The sequence below is a fragment of the Mirounga leonina genome, unplaced genomic scaffold (assembly GCF_011800145.1).
Source record: "Mirounga leonina isolate KUSES-001 unplaced genomic scaffold, KU_Mleo_1.0 Mir_151, whole genome shotgun sequence".
In the NCBI taxonomy this organism is placed as follows: Eukaryota; Metazoa; Chordata; class Mammalia; order Carnivora; family Phocidae; genus Mirounga; species Mirounga leonina.
This window is the reverse complement of record NW_023270377.1, coordinates 63249962-63271131: the sequence shown is the minus strand read 5'-3', so window position 1 is coordinate 63271131 and position 21170 is coordinate 63249962. Positions and strand designations below refer to the sequence as shown.

General features: G+C 38.3%; 1 protein-coding gene across 2 annotated transcripts in view; it reads left to right on the top strand.

The window, feature by feature from the left end:
* XIRP2 (xin actin binding repeat containing 2) overlaps positions 1-20121 on the top strand; it is a 74857-nt gene extending 54736 nt beyond the window's left edge. The window contains exons 7-9 of one of the 2 annotated variants that reach the window (XM_035007843.1): positions 570-9897; positions 11792-11925; positions 18225-18311. In XM_035007843.1, the coding sequence (XP_034863734.1) occupies positions 570-9897; positions 11792-11886 (9423 nt within the window). In that variant the 3' untranslated portion in view covers positions 11887-11925; positions 18225-18311. Of the gene's footprint in view, positions 1-569; positions 9898-11791; positions 11926-18224 lie in introns of both variants that reach the window. The other variant, XM_035007844.1, reaches the window with a different exon arrangement.
* Positions 20122-21170: the final 1049 nt, after the last annotated feature.

Sequence of the window (21170 nt, the reverse complement as noted above, 5' to 3'; positions counted from 1 at the left end):
AAATGCATAGCATTTTCAAATTATTGAATGTTTGATGTGGTTTTTCAACTAAATCCTGAGCCAGTACTCTTCTGTTCCAAAAGGAGGATATTATTCTACATGAGAAAAGCAGTAGAGTTAAAACTTTCCTCACTAGAAAAAAAAATGGAAAAATTACATGGGCTCTAAAATTTAATAACTAGCATTAGATAAAATAATAAAGTCAATTTTAAATGTCAGATACTCTGCTTAAAATTCCAAGGAAAACAAAACAACCCTCAAAAGTACTTTAAGACTTTTATTGTTTCCCTCTAGATTACTCAGCATAGCATATTAAGCAAAGGAGGAAGAATAATCAAGATTATGTGTAAATGTTAAAATACTGAGCTGCTGATGTATCGAATGGGGAATATAACTCTGAAAGTGCAATGAATTATAAGAAAGATAGTAACCTAAGTAGGTCTCTCAAAGGAGTCTGTCACCTGTTGTTTCCAATGGAGATATCGTAGCAGGTGGACAGGTGAGGGGCAGTGCCTAGGTAGTCTTCACTACACCCGTTTTTATAAGATTTGACTTTCTTTCCCTTAAAGATCGGAAGTGAATATGAAGAGACTTTAAAACCATCATCAGTTGTGAGTACCTCTTCCACTTCCTGCATGCCGACCCTCCAGAGGAAGGAAACATCAACCACAAAAAACAGTGACCACAGTGCCACTTCCTCAACTCTGGTACAAGTTAATGCCACCGCTATGGGAAAGACAGAAGAATTTCCTCCTCCCCCACCTGATATATTTCAAACTCCAATAGATGTGACAGCGTTTTCCCAGTCCCCTGAATTCCCCAACTCTCCTAGAATACCACCAGTACCCAAAGAATTATATACTAAGCAAAGAAATTTGTATGAATTAAACCGTTTATATAAACACATGCATCCTGAGTTAAGAAAAAACTTAGAAAAAGATTATATCAGTGAGGTTTCTGAAATTGTCTCTAGTCAAGTGAACCCAGGGAGCTCAGTTTCAGCAGATGTGCAACAAGTCCGGTATGTTTTTGAAAATACGAATGACAGTTCTCAAAAAGCTCTGAACTCAGAAAGAGAACACTTGGAGTGGGATGAAATTCTGAAGGGGGAGGTGCAGTCCATGAGATGGATCTTTGAGAATCAGCCTTTAGATTCCATCAACAATGGCTCTCCAGATGAAGATAACATCAACAAGGGCATTGCTAATCAAGAAATTATTGCTGGTGGTGATGTGAAATATACCACATGGATGTTTGAAACCCAACCCATAGATACACTGGGGGATAATTCTTCTGGCACTGAAGAAAATGCTGAGAAAATTCCTGAGCTAGCCAGAGGAGATGTCTGCACAGCCCGGTGGATGTTTGAAACAAAGCCATTAGACTCAATGAATAACATGCATCAAGAAGAATCAGTGGTAACTGCCATAAAGGACATAACCGGTGGGGATGTCAAGACTGTGAGATATATGTTTGAAACTCAACATCTGGATCAGCTTGGACAGCTTCATTCAGTGGATGAAGTTCACCTGTTGCAACTCAGGTCTGAGCTCAAAGAAATTAAGGGAAATGTTAAGAGAAGTATAAAATATTTTGAAACTCAACCATTATATGTTATTAGAGATGGTTTAGGTCAAATGCTAGAAATTAAAACTGTTCACAGAGAAGATGTTGAAAAGGGAGATGTGAGAACAGCACATTGGATGTTTGAAACACAGCCCTTGGACACAATTAACAAGGATATCACGGAAATTAAAGTTGTCCGAGGAATATCCATGGAAGAAAATGTCAAAGGTGGGGTGAGTAGGGCAAAGTGGCTATTTGAAACTCAACCTTTGGAGAAAATCAAAGAAGAGTCAGAAGAGGTCATCACTGAAAAGGAAACAATAATAGGTACAGATGTCTCCAGAAAGTGTTGGATGTTTGAAACGCAGCCATTAGACATTCTAAAAGAAGTTCCTGATGCAGATCCTCGAAGATCTGAAGAGATAATAGGGGGTGATGTACAAACTACTAAGCATCTATTTGAAACACTTCCAATAGAGGCTTTAAAAGATAGCCCCGATGTAGGAAAACTTCAAAAAATTACTGCCTCTGAAGACGAAAAGGGGGATGTTAGACACCAAAAATGGATTTTCGAAACCCAACCTCTGGAAGACATTAGAGAAGATAAAAAAGAGTACATACAAACAGTGAAACTTGAAGAAATTGACAAAGGAAATGTAAAGAATTACACACATATCTTTGAATCAAACAATTTAATTAAATTTGATGCATCACATAAAATAGAGGTGGAAGGAGTCACAAGAGGTGCCGTAGAGTTAAACAAATCACTCTTTGAAACAACACCACTATATGCCATTCAAGATCACCTTGGAAAATATCATCAAGTCAAGACAGTCCAACAAGAAGAAATCCTAAGAGGTGATGTAAGAAGTTGTAGGTGGCTTTTTGAAACAAGGCCCATTGACCAGTTTGATGAAAGCATTCATAAATTCCAGATAATTAGAGGAATATCTGCTCAAGAAATACAGGCCGGAAATGTGAAATCTGCTAAATGGCTATTTGAAACCCAACCTCTTGATTCGATTAAATATTTTAGTAATATGGAAGAAGTAGAAGGTAAAACTGAACAAGCAACAGATATTGTTAAAGGGGATGTCAAAACTTGTAGGTGGCTTTTTGAAACCCAACCAATGGAGTCTCTCTATGAAAAAGTTTCATTAATGACTGGCAGTGAAGAAATTCATAAGGGAGATGTCAAAGCCTGTACCTGGCTCTTTGAAACTAAGCCACTTGATACCATAAAAGATGCCTCCGAAGCAACAGTCAAATTGCAAACTGTAAAACAGGAAGAGATCCAAGGTGGGGATGTTCGTACAGCATGTTTTCTTTTTGAGACAGAAAATTTAGACAGCATACAAGGAGAAGAAGGAAAAGAAATCAAGGCCATAGAGATGGATATCCAAGCTGGGGATGTCTCCAGCATGAGGCATAAATTTGAAAATCAATCTTTAGATTCTATAAGTTCCAGTTCAGAAGAAGTTTTGAAAAAGATCAAAGCCCTAAAGACTGAAGATATTCAGAAAGGCAATGTTTTAAATTGTAGGTGGCTTTTTGAAAACCAACCAATTGATATGATAAAAGAGAGCCAAGAAGGTGATGAATTAGTTAAGACAGTGACAGACATACAAGGTGGGGATGTAAGAAAGGGGTGCTTTATTTTTGAGACTTTTTCTTTAGACGAGATTAAAGAAGAATCTGACTGTATCAGCCCCAAGAAAACAATTACTGAAGAAGTAATGAAGGGTGACGTAAAAAGCTACAGAATGCTCTTTGAAACCCAGCCACTCTACGCAATTCAAGACCGAGAAGGGTATTATCATGAAGTGACAACAGTTAAAAAGGAAGAGGTAATTCATGGAGACGTACGAGGAACTAGGTGGCTTTTTGAAACAAAACCACTAGACTCAATTAATCAGTCAGAGACTGTGTATGTTATTAAATCTGTCACACAGGAAGACATTCAGAAGGGAGATGTTAGTTCTGTCCGATACAGATTTGAAACCCAGCCACTGGATCAGATTTCAGAAGAATCACGTGATGCTATGCCCACTGTGGACTATATTCAAGGTGGGGATGTAAAGACAAGTAAACAATTTTTTGAGTCTGAAAATTGGGGTAAGAATACTTATATAAGAACAGTAAGTGTCAATGAAATACAGAAGGGCAATGTTAAGACATCTACTTGGCTATTTGAAACCCACACCATAGATGAGCTGAGAGGAGAAGGGTCGGAATATGACAATATCAAAACAGTCACCCAGGAAGATATGCAGAAAGGTGATGTGAAGCAGGCAGTATGGCTTTTTGAAAATCGAACTTTGGATTCTATTAAGGAAGCAGATGAAAGCGCCACAAAAATCATCAAGGAGGAAATCCCTCCTTCTGATGTCAAGACAACTACATGGCTCTTTGAAACTACACCCCTTCATGAATTTAATGGAAATAGGGTAGAGAAGGTAGAAATTATTGGCAAGAGCATTAAGGAAACGTTAGAAGAACTCTACTCTCAAAAAGTTATTGAGGCTCCTGGAATCATCATTGAAGCTGATGAAGTTGGGGATGTTCGAATGGCAAAATACAAGCTAATGAATCAAGCATTTCCTCAGATACAGAAAGAAGAAATTATCAGGGTTGATCTCAGAGATATAATGGCGAACCTGCTTTCCAAAAGAGACTGTACAAAAAGGGAGATTTGGGTTAGTGACGAAGAGAAGGGAAATGTTAATTTGACCAAAACTCAATTATTAAACAGATCGATGGAATTTCATGCTGAAAAAGAAGAAATAGTGAGTGGTGATGTACAACAAGCAATAAAAAACCTGTTCTCTGAGGAAAGATCTGTAAAGAAAGGCATTTTAATTCAGGAAGATGAAAGAGGAGATATTAATATGACTATCTACTGTCTTCTTCGTGAAAACGCTGGTGACACAGTTGAGCGTGAAGAAGTAATAGGGGGCGATGTAAAACGTACCATTCATAATTTGCTATCTTCTGTATCAAACAATAAGATATCTGAAAGGGCTAAAATCGATGCCTCTGAGAGGGGAAATGTTCAGTTTTTCACAACATGCATAGAAACTGGAGCTTTGGATTATCTTAAACAACTCCAGACGGGGTCAAGTGAGACACTGACAGGTAGGAAACAAGAAAGCGAGGAAGAAATAATTGGTGGTGATGTGGAGGGGGCAAAGCTGTTACTAAAGAAAAGGCAGTCTCAGGTTGAACGTACTGTTAACGAAACTGACATCATCCCAGGAGATGTGCATAATACAGTTAAGGTTTTTATGACAGAGCCTCAGACTACATTTTGCAAGACACCCAAAGAAGAAATTATAAAAGGTGATTTGAAATCAACCCTAAACTCCCTCAGCCAGGCCATAAATCAGAAAACAGTGGCGAAAACAGAAGAAGTTATAAAAGGTGACATGCTGGCCACACTCAAGTCACTTAAGGAAGCAAACCACCAATGGAAAGAATCTAAACAGCCCAATGCCATCCCTGGTGATATTGACAAAGCTATTGAATGCCTTGAAAAGACCACAAACACACGAACAGAAATCCTGAAAAAGGAGCTTATCCGAGATGACCTTGAAATATCATTAAGGAATCTGAAAGAAGCCCAGAGAGCTTTCAAAGAGGTGGATAAAAGAGGTGTAATGAAAGAAGATGTGAAAGGGGTGATGGGAAGGTCCTCAGAAGAGAAGAAAACAAAGATTCATCCAGTGGCTGTCCAGAGGGACACAAAAAGTGTTCTTCAGCCAAGACCAGGACCATTTGAACCAGCAGCCAGGTGGCAAGGGGGAGCAGATGTTCCCAAACAAACTACAAGCAAATCTTATCATGGGAATTTAATAGAAGAAAGAACTGAAGCTACTCTCCCTAAAGCCCCCAAAGGCACTGTAAAGATTGTCATAGGCCGTGAACAAAACAATGATGCTCTGGAGAAAAGCCTGAGAAAACTATCTAATTCACACCACAAAGCTATTAACAATGTGTTGGAATCAGGGGACAAAATGGGTGTCTGGACTGATACCACAACAGAGCAGCATCTTAGTGATGAACATGTGAGCAGACAATTGACTTCAACTGTGTCAGTGAAGGAAAATCTAAAAACTAAGGAATCAGAAACTGTGAGAGAACAGAAGAATGCTATCTTTAACTCCACTAAATCTATCGATAAAACAGTGGGAGGGCAACAGACTCAAACTGGTAAACTGAGGGATGACCACCAGAAGACTGAATCTTTCTCTGTAAAGAGTCCTAAAATTACCAAAAACACTAAAATACCAACAGATAAACAAAGCCCTAAGGCCAGTCCAACCCAGGGTCTGGTCAATATGACAGTCAGGAAGACCCGTGAAGCTTCAGAGGACTTTCAGAAGCAAACTTTGTTAAAGCAAGAACTACAATGTTCTAATAAAGATATAAAGAAAAAGAACATGAACCCTCAACCGACTTTGCCTAGAGATCAAGACATACCAAATATAACAGAAGTGAAAGTCTCCCCAAAAAGCCACAGTAAATTTAAGGCAACTGACAAAAAACAGGCTGATGTTCATCTGAAGAGCCAGGACTTTCCAATGAAGACAAATACTTCCACAGACTTAAAAATGGCAATGGAAATGTCCTTTAATTCAATCAACCTTAACCCTGAAAATAATGTAAAAGAAAGCGAGTGTTCTCTCCCACCTCCATCTCCACCTCCTCTGCCACCTTCCAACGCATCATCTGAAATCGAATTTCCTCTTCCTCCTCCACCTCCGTTAGTGATGTTGCCTGAAAAAAATGCCCCGGAAGTGGTAAAGGCTGAATTTGAAAGTTTCCCGGGCCTCCCTCTTCCTCCACCACCAGAAGATGATAAATCTGAAAGAGAATGTCTATCAGTTTTTCCACCACCTCCCCTTCCTCCAACTCCGTCTCTTAAACCAGCGCATCTCCTTTCCTCCTCTGTTCAAGAAAAGCATAGGGGAACATTCATACAATATTCCCAAGAAGCCTCAAGCTCTCAGCAAACTCATTCTCAGGCTAAAGTCCTAACAGGAAAATCAGGAGTACTTTTGCCACCTCCCACACTCCCCAAACCCAAATTTCCCAAACAGATAGAAGATAAAAAGAATTGCAGTTCCCCAAAAGTTGAATTGGAAAATTCCCTGCCAGATATGGAATATAAAATTACTCCCTCAAAGGATCAGAAAAGAGTAATAATGGCAACTAGCAGTGAACACACAGAGATGAAGCAGAACATATCTAGAAGAAGTCTTGATGAAAGAAAACAATTATCTATGGACTCTATGAGGTCTCTCTCCCAGATGGTTCCAGAAACTTCACTACCCAAAGCAAAAACAATGGCACCTCTTATAAAATCTCATTCATTCTCAGCATGTTCAGGAAAACAAAGTCCAAAACCTTATATGAGAAAATTTAAGACACCTTTAATGATTGCTGAAGAAAAATACAGACAACAAAGAGAAGAGCTTGAAAAACAGAAACATGAGCATTCTTGCTACAACATAGTCAAAACAGAAAGCCCAAATCAAAAAAACATGTCAGAGTTGCAAAAGGAAGTACTGTTACAAAAAACAAATGAGGAGGCTCCTCTACCCGGAATGGATTCAGGGGTCACTTTGGTTCAACCCAACCCAAACTCTCAAAGTCATTCTCAAGTACTAAGAGTGTGTACTGACAACCAGCTTTCCACAACACCAGCGAGGACAGTCACCACCAAGGGGATCCAACATGTTCTAGCAGCCTCAGAAGACAAAGCTACCACGGAAAAGGAAGTTTTACAGAACTCAAGGGACATGTTACAATCTATATCAGCTTCTGAAATTAAACAGAAGCACCAGGAGTGTAGTACACAAGAAACACAACAGAAGTATTTGGAGGAGTTGCACTTGCCCCAAAGAAAACCAGCTTCCCCAAGTTTCAAAGTTAAAACTTTCAAGCTTCCAACCACAGATCACAAATCAAATGAAACAGACCACATCTATGAAAGCCGTAAAAAGCAATCTGATGTTGATGTTCAAACCATTAGCAAACAACAGTACCAGAAAACCGAGAAAACTGAAGCAGGCACTGAATATAGTAATAAGCAATCTGTAGCTGAAAAATATTATCAGTTACCTGAGAAGGAGAAAAGAGTAACAATAAAACTGCCTGCAGAACCCACAGGGAAAAGCCATGAAAGTAAACTCAATATAGTTCCTGAGAAGCAAAGAGAATTTAGAGATTTGGAGAGTGGGAAACCTCAAGGAAGTGAAAGAACAAATCAGGAACCACCAACGATTGGTCCAAAGGAAGAGAGACTAATAGTTGAAAGAAAACAAGAACATTTGAGTAAATCAGCACAGGAGGTAGTCAAGCAAAAGGTTACTGATGTACGTCTTGATTCACAGACGCAGCATTTTCAGCAAACACAAATACAGACTTGTGAAAGTCAAGTTGAACATAAAAAATTGCCCCAGCCATGTAATAATCTGCAGGAAGAAAAATGTCTTGGAGTCAAGGGCATACAACAGAAACAAGTCTTTTCTAATACTAAAGATTCAAAGCAAGAGATTACACAGAACAAATCTTTATTTTCCTCTCTGAAAGAATCCCAGGAGGATGATGGAAAAGGTACTATAAATATATTGGAATTCTTGAGAAAGCGTGAAGAACTACAACAGATTTTGTCTAGGATAAAACAGTTTGAAGTGGAGCCAGATAAAAATGGCCTTAAAACACTTCAGACACTGCTAAATATTATTCCAGGATGGCTATTAAGTGAAGAAAAAAGACAATATGGTGTTCGCATTGCTATGGAGAATAGCATAGAAAAAATCAAAGAAGAAATAACGCATATTAAGACTCAAGCAGAGGATATGCTTGTGTCCTGTGAGAATGTCATTCAAACGGCCGTGATATCCTCCCAAGCAGAAAAGCAGAGAAACAAACCCCCTAGCCTTAATGAAACATTCTCTCAAATGTCTAACGTTAGTGAACAGCAAGAAAATAGAATCGTAGAAAAAACAAAGCACCGCCAAGTAGCGACTCATCACGACGCAACCGCTCACAATCACGTGAAAACCCATCACGAAGTCAAACTGGACGACAGCAAGATCCCTCCTCCCTCCTTGAAAACACGCCCACCATCACCCACTTTTGTAACAGTTGAGTCTACTGCCCGGCGACCAGAAACCTCTGCTAAGGACCAGCTCTCTCAGTCCCCTGAAAAAGACACTTCCGCCGAACCATTACCGAGAAGTCCCGTGTCACAAACATCCAGAGTTGGTGCAGCAAACGCCTCCCTTTCTCCCCGCAGGAGTCGCTCTGAGCAGCTTGTCAAACTCAAAGACGGCACCGCCAAGTTAGCCAGAGGGGCCGCCCCGTGTCCACCGGTGACCCCAGTTGCGATAGTAGAGAAAAGGTCTGAGATCATCACGTCTCCTGCAACACTCCGTCGTCAAATTAAGATAGAAACTCGGGGTAGGGACTCCCCACCCACAATCACCATACCTATCAGTGTAAATCGCGCAGAAGGCGGCTCCTTCCGAGGATCCGTGGAAGCTCAAGAGGGAGGGAGGCAAGTAGAGGAAAGGGCGACTTACGTTCACCAAGAGGCAGTGAATTCCGCGCAGCGCCTCCTGCCGGACACGGGGAGTTCTGACTCGGTGGAGGTCATCCGCACGGTGGAAGGGCCTCGCCGCACCGAGCGCACGCAGAGGTACGAGGCCGCCAACCGAACTGTCCAAACGGCGGAGAACTTCCTGAGCGACCACGAGAAGGAGATAAACAGATGGTTCAGGGAATTTGAGGCTGACCCAGTTTTTGAAGCAAAGTCGAACCGAGGAGTTTATACAAATGGAGAAGCAGAGCATAGCATTAAACAAGAGAGCTGTTCGTTTTGTAAGGAGGAATTTGGATTGAGATATCTAGAAAACACCCGTTTTCCAGGCTTTTCTTGCAGCCGTCCTAGAGAGCTGCAAGGAAAAATTCCTGGGAAGCAGCCCAGCGTCCACTCTGAAACAAGGTCTGTGAGTGAACATTTCTCAGGTGTGGATGCGTTTGAGGATCAAGGTATCGGGTCGACGGTGACGACGGTCTCTTCGTCACATAGCTCAGAAGCTGGCAGATCTGGCTTTGACTTCAAGCATGCCCCACCAACCTATGAAGATGTCATCGCTGGCCACAGTTTAGATATTTCTGATTCACCCACAGAGCTCAGGAGGAATTTTCAAAGGGCGTGGCAGGAGAGTGAACGCGTTTTTAAAAGCCTGGGATTTGAAACTTCGGATGCTTCTACCACTGAGATGAGAACCACCTTCCAAGAGGAATCAGCCTTTATAAGCGGTAACCGAGCTTGCGCAGAGTGCAGATTAACCCCTTTAAAGGCACACGGTCTATGGCTAGGATGATTTGCGGTTCAAAGGGCGTTTGAAAGTAACTGAAAACTAACAGCTTTCCCTGGCTGAGGATATCCTTCTCTTTACAAAGCTTGCTCTTACTACTTTCCTTTTACAAAAGCATCTAATATAGGATTCATCTGCACTGTGTGAGAATAACAAATGATATTATATAGGTTATTGAGACCTGTATTTGTCAAGGTAAAAAGACTTTGGATAAAGCAGCAGATATAATAATTGTTAATGCAATAGTATTAATAATTGTATCTAAGTGTATATTTAATAATGGCACACGCATAACACATTATTAATATTTTTATTAAAAGTTAATGTTTTATCCACTTGCTTAAGACAATATTAGATAATATCTATTGACCTACTATTGACATATTTTTAACTGCCAGACTTAAGTGGTGTTTGCATTTGAGTTCAATGCAGCCTGGTAATAATCCAACAAACAATTTACACCCTTCGTATGGTTCTTCAATGATTTTTATTGCATAATATCTTTGACAAAAGTATAAGTATGGAGTTAGACCTCTTGCGTATTTAATTACTGTTACTAAGTTGGATGGAGTTAGCGTTCTCTAATGTCACTAGTTTTTTTCTATAACTAATTTTTTTCACCTTTCTTAAGCTCCAAGTGAGAGCTCAATTGGCCTCATTCACAGATGAATATGGACAAAACATTTAAAAAATTTGATTATATATTTAGAGGGAGATTCAAAACACATGAACTGAGTATTTTTTAACATCAGAGAACAGTTTTTTCTTTATATTTCCCTACTTTTTATAATTAATGAGGCTTTACAATAAAAGGATTTGACATAATTAATGTGCACCATTACAGTAGTCCATTCTTCTAAACAGATTGAAAGAAATATCAAGCTCAAAAATAAAAACTACTGAAACTAATATTTTTGCCTGTATCGTATTTGCAACATATGTGTCTAGTTTATCAGATTAATATGATTTCTCAATGTGCTTGCTTCTGGCATAATCAAGCAAAGCTGTCTAATTAATTTCAAATGCTCAGTTTCTGTTAAGTTGGCTAAAATCATATAGAAAATACAAAAAACAAAAACACCCAGTGTTAAATATAGAAATATGTGTCCTACTAGAACCAATAAACAAAGGAGATCACTTAGTAGCTCAAATCAAGCATCGAAGCCCTAAAGTACATCCTTATTTATAAAAAGAACCCTGAGCATATATGCTTTTATATGTAACTAATATGAAAGCTTAGTTCGTTAGTCTCAGTGGATTGTAGTGAGGATCAAAACAATACTGAGGTAAAAAGTTTTCTGTCCGTTTCGAACCACTATCTAAGCACTGGCTAGCGATATAACGCACCTGAGCCCAGCAGCCTGGGCCTGTGGGTGCCGTAGAGCAAGGGAAGAGTTAGGAAAAGTGTAAAAGGCAAACATGAGCATCCAAAAGCCCTAAAATCTAAAGCCATTTAGACTGAGGAGAAATGACCTGAGCATCTCAATCAATGTATTCAGGAGTCTCATGTATTAAAGTTAAGAAATGATGTCACAGAGTCAACACTAAGTCATCACGGAAATATTTAGATAAATACAATATCTTCAGCTTTAAAATATATGTAGGTACTCTGGAAAAATCATTCCAGAATGCCTTAAAAAATTAAAACTTTGGCTCTGGATTGTGCCAGAACCCCAAATCTGATGGTAGGCCTATGTCCAGGAAAGCAAGATTAGGACAACAGTCTTAGAGTTTTTACTGTAACTGCATGGCCAGTCAATGTGCTGTGGTTTGGTTTGGCTTGAAGTGTGATTGAAGATAATATCTTGTAAACTTTTGTAAATTTTTATTTTTAGAAGCCGCTACTCCAAGACAAGGAAATATGTATACTTTGTCAAAAGACTGTTTATCCAATGGAGTGCCTGGTAGCAGACAAGCAGAGTTTTCATAAGTCCTGCTTCCGATGCCACCACTGCAACAGTAAACTGAGGTAAAATGTTGTGTGGTCTGTGGCAAAATCTTGGAGGAGTCTGCAATGTACACATGTCTCTAGAAGATACAAATTTGTCTAGATCTTGTTGCCATCAGCAAAAACAGCGATAAAGGGGGATGTGGTCAGGTTCTGTTATGTTTTTCTCAGGCTAGCCATGACTTTTTTCCTATTGACATTTTGCTTTCCTGATCAAATCCAGAAGGGTCCCTTTTGTCCAAACTTGGAGAGCACAGAGATAAGAAAAATCAAGAAATGCTGTGCAAATCAGGATTTTTAAGTTATTAGTTTGGTCTAAAGTCTAGATTCTACTTTCAACCTTATTTTAAGTAAGCCCAATGTGGGACTTGAACTCAAGACCCTGAGATCAAGAATTAGCATGCTCTACAGCCTGAGCCAGCCAGGCACCCCTAAAATCTAGGTTTTAGATAAAAAGTCAGCAAACTTTTTCTGTAAAGGACCAGGTAGTAACTCTTTTTGACTTTATAGGCCATACTATTTCTGTCACTAAATTTTCCAATTGAGTGCAAAAGCATCCACAGATAACTAAACAAAAAAGTGTGGCTATAAACTGATGGGCCCAACTGTATTCCAATAAAACTTCATATACAAAATCAGGTGGTGGGCTGGAGTTTACCTAGGTCTGGGTGGTCCATCTAGGTAAAAAAATAATCATAATTTAGAGTATTGTCAGTTTCAGGTAAGATATACTGCCCCCCCCCCCCACTCTGGTGCAACAGAAGCACCATATTAACACAGTTACAAATGAATTTTAATGAATGTGGCAATTGGTGTGGCTATAATCTGAGATGCGGAAATTGTAATTATTTTGCTAAAGCCAATGTGTATCAGGCTATATCTTCTTTGGCTTTAATTTACAGTGTCAAATACCCCTTATTGCAACATGTTTTTTCTTTGGTTTCCATGACACCAGAGTATAATGGTTTCCTCCGACCTCCTGGGTATTCCTTCTCAGACTCCTATGTGGGTGATTCTCTGTCCATTATTGAAATGTTAGAGTTCCTTAGAATTCTGTTATGGCCATTTATTCTTCTCACTGTTTATATTCTTTATATATATATATATATATATATGTTATTACATCCACTCCCATGACTTTAATCATCATCCATGTGGAATAACTCTGAAATCTGTACTAATAGCCCAGTTCTGTCCTCTATCGGATGCTTATATCTTAATTACTAATATTTATCTCCAATTATATTTCTCGTAAGTATACTAAATTCAATATGCCCCATTATCTTCTCTCTACCAAAATTCCTTCCTTGACTTCGTGATCTGTATGATACTCTCTTCAATAAATAACATTAACTCAATGATGGAAACATGAAGTTACCTTTGACTCCTTCCTCTTCTTCATTTCCTGTGTCCAAGCAAAGACCAAGTCCTATAATCAAGATCCCATAAATGTCTCATGAGCTGTACACTTTTCTCCATCCCCACAGAGCAGGTATCCTCCCACCTATACTAATGCAATGGTCTTTCTAGCAAGTTAGTCTCCCTTGCCCCCACTGTCTCTTGCCTCCATCACCACCACCACCAACTTGTCCCAATGCCATGCTCCATGCTATAGTGAAAATGATCTTTCTAAAATGTAAATCTGAGGTCACTTCTATGTTTAAAACATAATGGTTTCCTCTATCAACATCAAATTAGCATCTTACTATGGATTAACAGGCAATGTAGAATCTTGCCCCAGCTCCTTTCCCAGTATCCCTTCCTCCCATTGCATGTTACTTTTCACGAAGACTTTCAGGTCCTTAAAATCATTATCTTTCTCTGTCATATCTAGCTGGTTCCAAATGTCATTTGCACTCCTGGTAGGAGTTTTCCTGTGCCTCTCCTCCAGCTCTCCACCAGGCTAATATGCACTCATTCTCCAGACCTCAACTGAGACTTCATGTCTTTAAAGAAGCCTGCTTTGAGCCCCACATAGGGATCAGGTGTCCCTCCTAAGTGCTCCCAGAGCATCCCCTGTGCTTGCCCCATTCTTAACACAATCTAATGTAATTGGTTTCCAGCTGTAGGAAATGTGTTTATGCTTGACTGTCAACACCTAGTAAAGGCTGACATTTAGTAAGGACTTGAAAATATTTTATGACTGATATTTTTCAAAAATCATTGTACAAAAAGCCACAAATATAGAAAAGCAAAGCTAATGTATGGTTTAATGAATGATTATAAAGTGAACACTTTGTAACCTGTACCAAGTTCAAGAAATAAACGTTGCCAACAGTTTCAGAAGCTCCTTCCATGTGCCCCACCCAAACACTCTCTGAGTGAACAGTATTCTTTTTCATCGTTGCTTCCTTACATTTTTATAGTTTTTTAAATCCAAATATACTCTCCTAGATACTATAGTTTTGCTCAGTTTTTTAAACTTTGACATTTCTTTTAAGTCTTTTAAAAGGTTTCTTTCCATTTCTTTCATTCCTTGCAATTTATTTGTAAAGAGCCCAAGATATCTGACCTGTAGAATTTTCCACAGTCTGGATTTGCTGATTGCACTCTAGTGGTGCCGTTCACATACTCCCTTCTCCCCTGCATTTCCAACAAACTGTCAGCTGAATCTAGATTTGATACCTTTTGCTGGAACATACGGAGTGTTGGCAAGGAGAGTAAGCACATAGTCTCTGATTTTGTGATCATAGCAGATATTGAAGCTTAACACCCATATCCATTAATTGATGTTTGCAAAATGTTGATATTCTCATTTTATTCTTTCTTTTTCATTATTAGTTGGAATACTTTTACAGAAGATGCTTCCCCTCATCTACTATTTGGTTACTTGTTGGTACAGTTGGTAGGGGAAAGGCAGAATACATGCGTAACTTTTTCCCTTTATTTACCTCGCTTGCCAATGTATCAGTTATTTATTTAACAATGTAACGAAATGGTTCCTTATCCCCTAGAGGTAACCAATTTAAAAATATTTTTAATATCTTTATAAACTCATAGATTTACATGTGTTTGATTGGTTTCAATCTGATGCAGTTGTTATTATTACTGAAGCTCAAATTATTCTATCCTTGGTCTCTTCAGGTTGTTTCCTGAGTCCTTTCGGCAAGACCTAAGTAATCTTTGATAGTTTCCTCATTACCTGATAGAACTAGATGTTCCATGCTCATTTGGTACATTTACTTCCCCTGGACCTGGAATCAGTCATTTCCCTAAACCCTGGTTTCTTTACATGAGAAATGGCATTTCAAGACTACAATCTCCATGCTCTTTTCTACTGAGTTGGTCACTATTTTGAAGCTCTCTTAGTGGTACGAGCTAGCAAATATTTATATGTAAAGGAAAAATATATCACGAATTTGTAAGAATATTTCCAAATTGAATTCAAAACTGAATTTCTTGGGCGCCTGGGTGGCTCAGTCAGTTAAGCGTCTGTCTTCGGCTCAGGTCATGATCCCAGGGTCCTGGGATCGAGTCCCGCGTCGGGCTCCCTGCTCGGCGGGGAGCCTGCTTCTCCCTCTGACCCTCCCCCCTCTCATGTGCTCTCTGTCTCTCATTCTCTCTGTCTCAAGTAAATAAATAAAACCTTTAAAAAAAAAAAAAGCTTAGTTCTGACATATGAAAAAAAAAAAAAAAAAAACTGAATTTCTTTTGCCTTAGCCTCTTCTCTATTCCATGTGTGTCTCCTTGCTTTCACTTTAGGACTTCTGGTCCTCAAAGACAAAGGAGATGACAGAATTAGAATATCCCATATTCATTTGAACAACAATTTTGGAATAGCAAAACTATCAGCACCCTAATTTGATTATGAAACCTTTAAAAAATGGCATTTGCTCCCCACTCATGCACACCCCATTTTTTAAGAACTGTGCTCTATCCTAGGTGTCATATGACACAGCCATCACGTGTCACACCGTCTTGCTTCTTGTCCTCATCTCATCTTAGTTTATAGGTGACAATATAGAGAATACTTGCCACCCATCTTTATGTCACTCTTTCTGTATCCTTTCTGGTTATGCAAGCTTATTTTCCAGTACCTCCTTCAGAAAAGTCTGTTCTGTGATCTTGATAATGGAAAGTCAGTTTTGCTGAAAATAAAATCTTTGACTTACACTTTCTTTCATTGAATATCTTTTTTTTAAAGATTTTTTAATTTATTTATTTGACAGAGAGAGAGAGCGACAGAGGGAACACAAGCAGGGGAAGTGGGAGAGGGAGAAGCAGGCCTCCTGCTGAGCAGGGAGCTGGATGCGGGGCTCGGGGCTCGAGGCGGGGCTCCATCCCAGGACCCTGGGATCATGACCTGAGTGGAAGGCAGACACTTAACGACTGAGCCACCCCAGGCGCCCCTCTTTCACTGAATATCTTAAATGCGTTACTCCATTTTCTTTTGGCATAAAGTGTTGCACGTGACTGATGATCTAATTTTCTTTCCTTTGTAAATCATATGTTCTCTTTTTTTTTCCTTTTTAGATAAATACAAAGGATCTTTTTTCTTTTTATTTAAAGTCCAAAAAAATAAAGATAAACTGCAGTAATTTGGCTAGAGTAGTTCTTGATGTTAGTCATTGTGGGTCAACTGTATCAGTTGCCAAGTGTGCTCTTTCAGTATGCAGTTTCCGACCTCTTTATACGAGGAAAGTTTCTTTAAATTATAGCTTTTTAGTATTTAACCTATTTTATTGCTTTATTTTCTACTTCAGGAACTCCTCTTATCCATACATGGATATTTTGTGCCTATCTTTAATATTTGTCTTTCTCTCAAATCCTTCTCCTCTTCCGTTTCTGATTGTAAATTTTCATCTGTTTAGTCCCCTATTTCTTCTTAAAATACTTTCTATTGTGTTTATTTGCTCTTATATTTCTTTTAGTTTAGTTTTTATCACTGACTTTTTTTCTTTTACTTGTTTTTTTCCTGATTTCTAGCACCTCATTTATGACATTTTCTAATTATAATTCATGCTGTTCTTTCAAGTCTTTTTATCATGTTTTAATGTCTTTTAGCCCATTTTTTAAATTTTGATGTTGAGAACATGTTTCTCTAGCATGTTTTCATTGTCTGTAGGGATATTAAAAATGCTCTTTACTCTGTTTTTTCTTATAATAACTCTATATAATATTTGGCCTCGATACTTTTCTGTTGCTTATTTTTGTATGGCATTAGTTTGCCCAAATCTTAGAAGGAGGCAAAATTCAGGATGGTTTTCCCAAACTTCAAAGAGCTTCCTCTTCCATTTTTCATATACTGTCCAAAAACCTGTAATTGCTTGATTCCTGGGATTTCCTGCCTTGATTTCTCTCCCCCATGTTAGTCAGGACCTTCCTTTCTTTGCTGTCATCATTATCCAATTACAATTTGATTCCACTCCCACATTTTTTGTCAGTGTAAAGTCTTGTCCTAAAAGGGGATCTCGATTGGTCAGCTTTGAGAGTTTGACTTATCTGTCATCTTCAGATTTTCCTACCACAGGGCCCTTGCACTCACTGGCTAATGGAGAAGGTAAAATCCCTCCTCGTTTCAGCTACTATTCTCTGATTGGTGTGTGATACTTTCCAGGAAATAATGGATGGCTCTTTTGTGGTCTTATATTTTCTGGTCTTTCAGACACCTTCCTTGCTCCCTCTGCTATCACTCCTACAGATGTTACTATAGCTGTTTGTTTGTTCTTTCCTCCTTGTGTTTTGGGGTTGGTGGGGATACCTTGTCACTTAATTTTGTTATAAATTTTATCCATGGGTTTAAGTTTTGTTATCTAATTGGTGTGCCTGTTTGTATGTGGAGATTGAGAGATATGAAAAAAATGATGCCTTTGACTAAACTGATTTTAATTTTAACAGGCACTCTATTTGTTAATCTCCCCAAAGAGGCCAAATAAACAATTGCATAGGCAAGCTTTCCAATTCATTCAAAATCTAGTTAACGAGGAAATTTAAATGGTTGATTTGTGTGTGTATGTGTGCTATTCAGGATTTATTGAAAATTGTGGCCCCTCACATAAATCACTGAATTAGCAGAGATTTAGTCCTATCATCTTGCACCATCTATAACCACACATACATTATATTATAATACCTATTAAAGCAATACTTGACATACAGCATGAAATTCTAAATACTATAAAACATGTATCATGTGGAGTGCTAGTGGTAACTCTTATCTAACAAGGATGTTTAACTAGTAAGCACATTCCTATTGCCAGTAAGTTAACTGCACTGAACCTCTGACTCATTCTTGAACTAGTTACCCAATTCCTTATGAATTTGCAGTGTATATATGGAATGTTAAACATTTTTTTTCTTTTTTTTTTTCTTTTTGGCAGTTTGGGAAATTACGCATCACTTCATGGACAAATATATTGTAAACCTCACTTTAACCAACTTTTCAAATCTAAAGGGAATTATGATGAAGGTTTTGGACACAAACAACATAAAGATCGATGGAATTGCAAAAATCAAAGCAGCTCAGTGGACTTTACTCCTAATGAAAAAACAAATATGTGTAAAAGTAGTGCAGAAAACACCACCATACTTGGGGATCCTAATAAATATTTAGATGATGGTCACAGTAAAGGGCAAAGAGATGATTTGAGAAAATTCAGGGAGAGGGGAAAATTAAAAATCATTTGGCCCCCTTCCAGGGAGATGCCTAAGAAAACCTTCCCCCTTGAGGAAGAGCTCAAAGTGAGCAAACCTAAATGGCCACCAGAAATGACAGTCGCTACATCCACTGAATTCAAAAGTGAATCACTAATAGAACACATTAAAACTCTGGAAAATAAAGGACTAGAGCAAGATAACGTTTCTTTCCTGCAGCCATATCCGCAGTCCATCCATACATGTCAGAAGGAGGATGTTACAGGAATCAAAGAAATGGAAATGTATGAAGCAAATAAAGATGAGAAGAAGGAAGGAAATAAGAATGTGCAAGATAAGCTGAATGAGGCTGAAGACACAAAGAATAAAAGGGAAAGTGAAATGGATCTTAATGACAACAATAATGTAGTTGTGCAGAGTGCTGAGAAGGAGAAAAATGAAAAACCTAATGAACCTGATGGTGCAGAAGTTTTACAGGTTACTAACACTGATGATGAGGCGGTGACAGAAAATCGTAAAGAGAATTTGAATAAGAATAATAATAACAATTATGTGGCCTTCTTGTGTCTGAATAATTGCAGGCAGAAGACATCTATTTTAGAATTTCCTAACCTATTACCACTGTCAAGGGAAGCAAACTACACTGCAACTGAATATCAAATTGAAAATTTAGAAAGTGCATCTAGAATCTCAGAGTTACTTGGCATATTTGAATCTGAAAAGGCATACTCTATGGCTCTCGGAAAACAGGCTGACAGAGCTATTTCTGGCAGTCCCATGCAGTCTGCTTCCAAACCCAGCCTCAGTGGCGGGTTAATAGTAAGGGAAGAAAGGTCCATAGCCTCTTCCGATACAAATATCTTAAACATCAAAAGAAACCATGCAAATAACAAAAACCTACACTTCTTCTTTTCTAATACCATGAAAATCGCTGCTTTTTCCAAAAAGAATGAGAGTACTTCTGAGCATGACTTCATAGGTTCTGTAGACCAAATGAAAAATATGCAATGTTTGTATTTAAGAGAATTTGGGAAGGATGTCAAACATTGGCATGGTGAAGCAATAGGTACAGCCCCCATTAATGGGAATCCAAGTTTTGGTGCTCTGAGCAGTGAATGTGCAGCTAAGCCTTCATTTCCCAGAGCGGAGGTCCAGTCTGAACAACTCACTGTGGAAGAGCAAATTAAAAGGAATAGGTGCTACAGTGACCCTGAGTAAAACATCTCTTGAGGGCCACTTGTCATCCACACTCAGGCACTGAGAAACATCGATGTCTCGAAATAAGACTAGAGATTTTGATAACCTTTTGTTGAACTTGTTGTAAACTTGATGTTCAGAAATTTCATGTCTATCACAACAGGATTTTCCTTCTGTTAAGCTATACAATGTGTTCCATAATCAGTTTGAATCTACTTGTATTCTGAATGGGGTGAAAAGATGAAACAATATGGCTCTGTTTTCCTGTCATATGGCACTTAAGGATATTGCTCTGTTTTTCAACATGCTGGATAATGGATAACATCACTGGCAAGATGCTGTACTTCTGATACTTATCACAATTCTTATACCTTCTCTATAATTTCTGCTGAAATAAAATGAAATCACCTGGAGTGCGAACCAAAATACCTCTGTAACTTTTTTCCAAATATATTGACATTTTAATTATATATGTTTTCCATAATTTAGGAACTGTCTATTCAGGGGCATGTATTTAACACACACACACACGCACGCACACATACACACACACACACATAATCCTGGAAAAAATTAAATACTAAATCAAAGACATGGTATTATTAGAATATATAAAATTTTCATTTCTTGTTTGCTCTCTATTTTTTTAAAAGCTTTTATTCATTTATTTGAGAGAGAGAGAGAGAGAGCATGAGAGGAAGGAGGGCCAGAGGGAGAAGCAGACTCATGACCTGACCCAAAGGCAGAGGCTTAACTGACTGAGCCACCCAGGTGCCCCATTTGCTCTGTATTTTTAAAGACATGAGGATTATTATGTTTTTAAAATAATTGCCTATATTAAATTATCATGGAATATATCTATAAGCATTTAATGAAAAATATCAATTTTTCTTCAAAGTAATGTGGAGTCCATACTCAGAAATCAACTGAGTGACAAAGATTTTGGAAGTTACTTAAATAAATTATGCACATTCCATTTTTATTGCTTACCATATGTAATCAATAAATATACAAGTCATATTATTACTACATTTTGTCAGGTTTTTTATCTTTTTTGATGGATATTAAGTTTTTCCATTACAAAAACAGTCTTTGGAAAATTTGTCTTCTGAATTTTCTGCTGATTTTGCCTTCTTGTAAATACACTTGATGATTCTGAGAGGAAAAAATAATGTGAATATAAATGAGTGGCTTCACATTCATTTGGAATGTACATAGTGAAAACGGACCTTATCCCCTATTCTCCAATGTAAATACAAACCGCTGACTTTCTATTAAGTATGAAAACACATTGTACTGTTGCAAACTATTTCTCCTTAGAAAATATAACAAATTCTTGCTAGTATGTTCTCAGCAAATAGATCTAAGACTCACATTACTATTTTTTTAGGGCTGCCATAACAAAATACCTTAGACTGAGTGGATTAAACAAACATAAAGTTGTTTTCTCACAGTTCTGGAGGCTAGATGTCTAA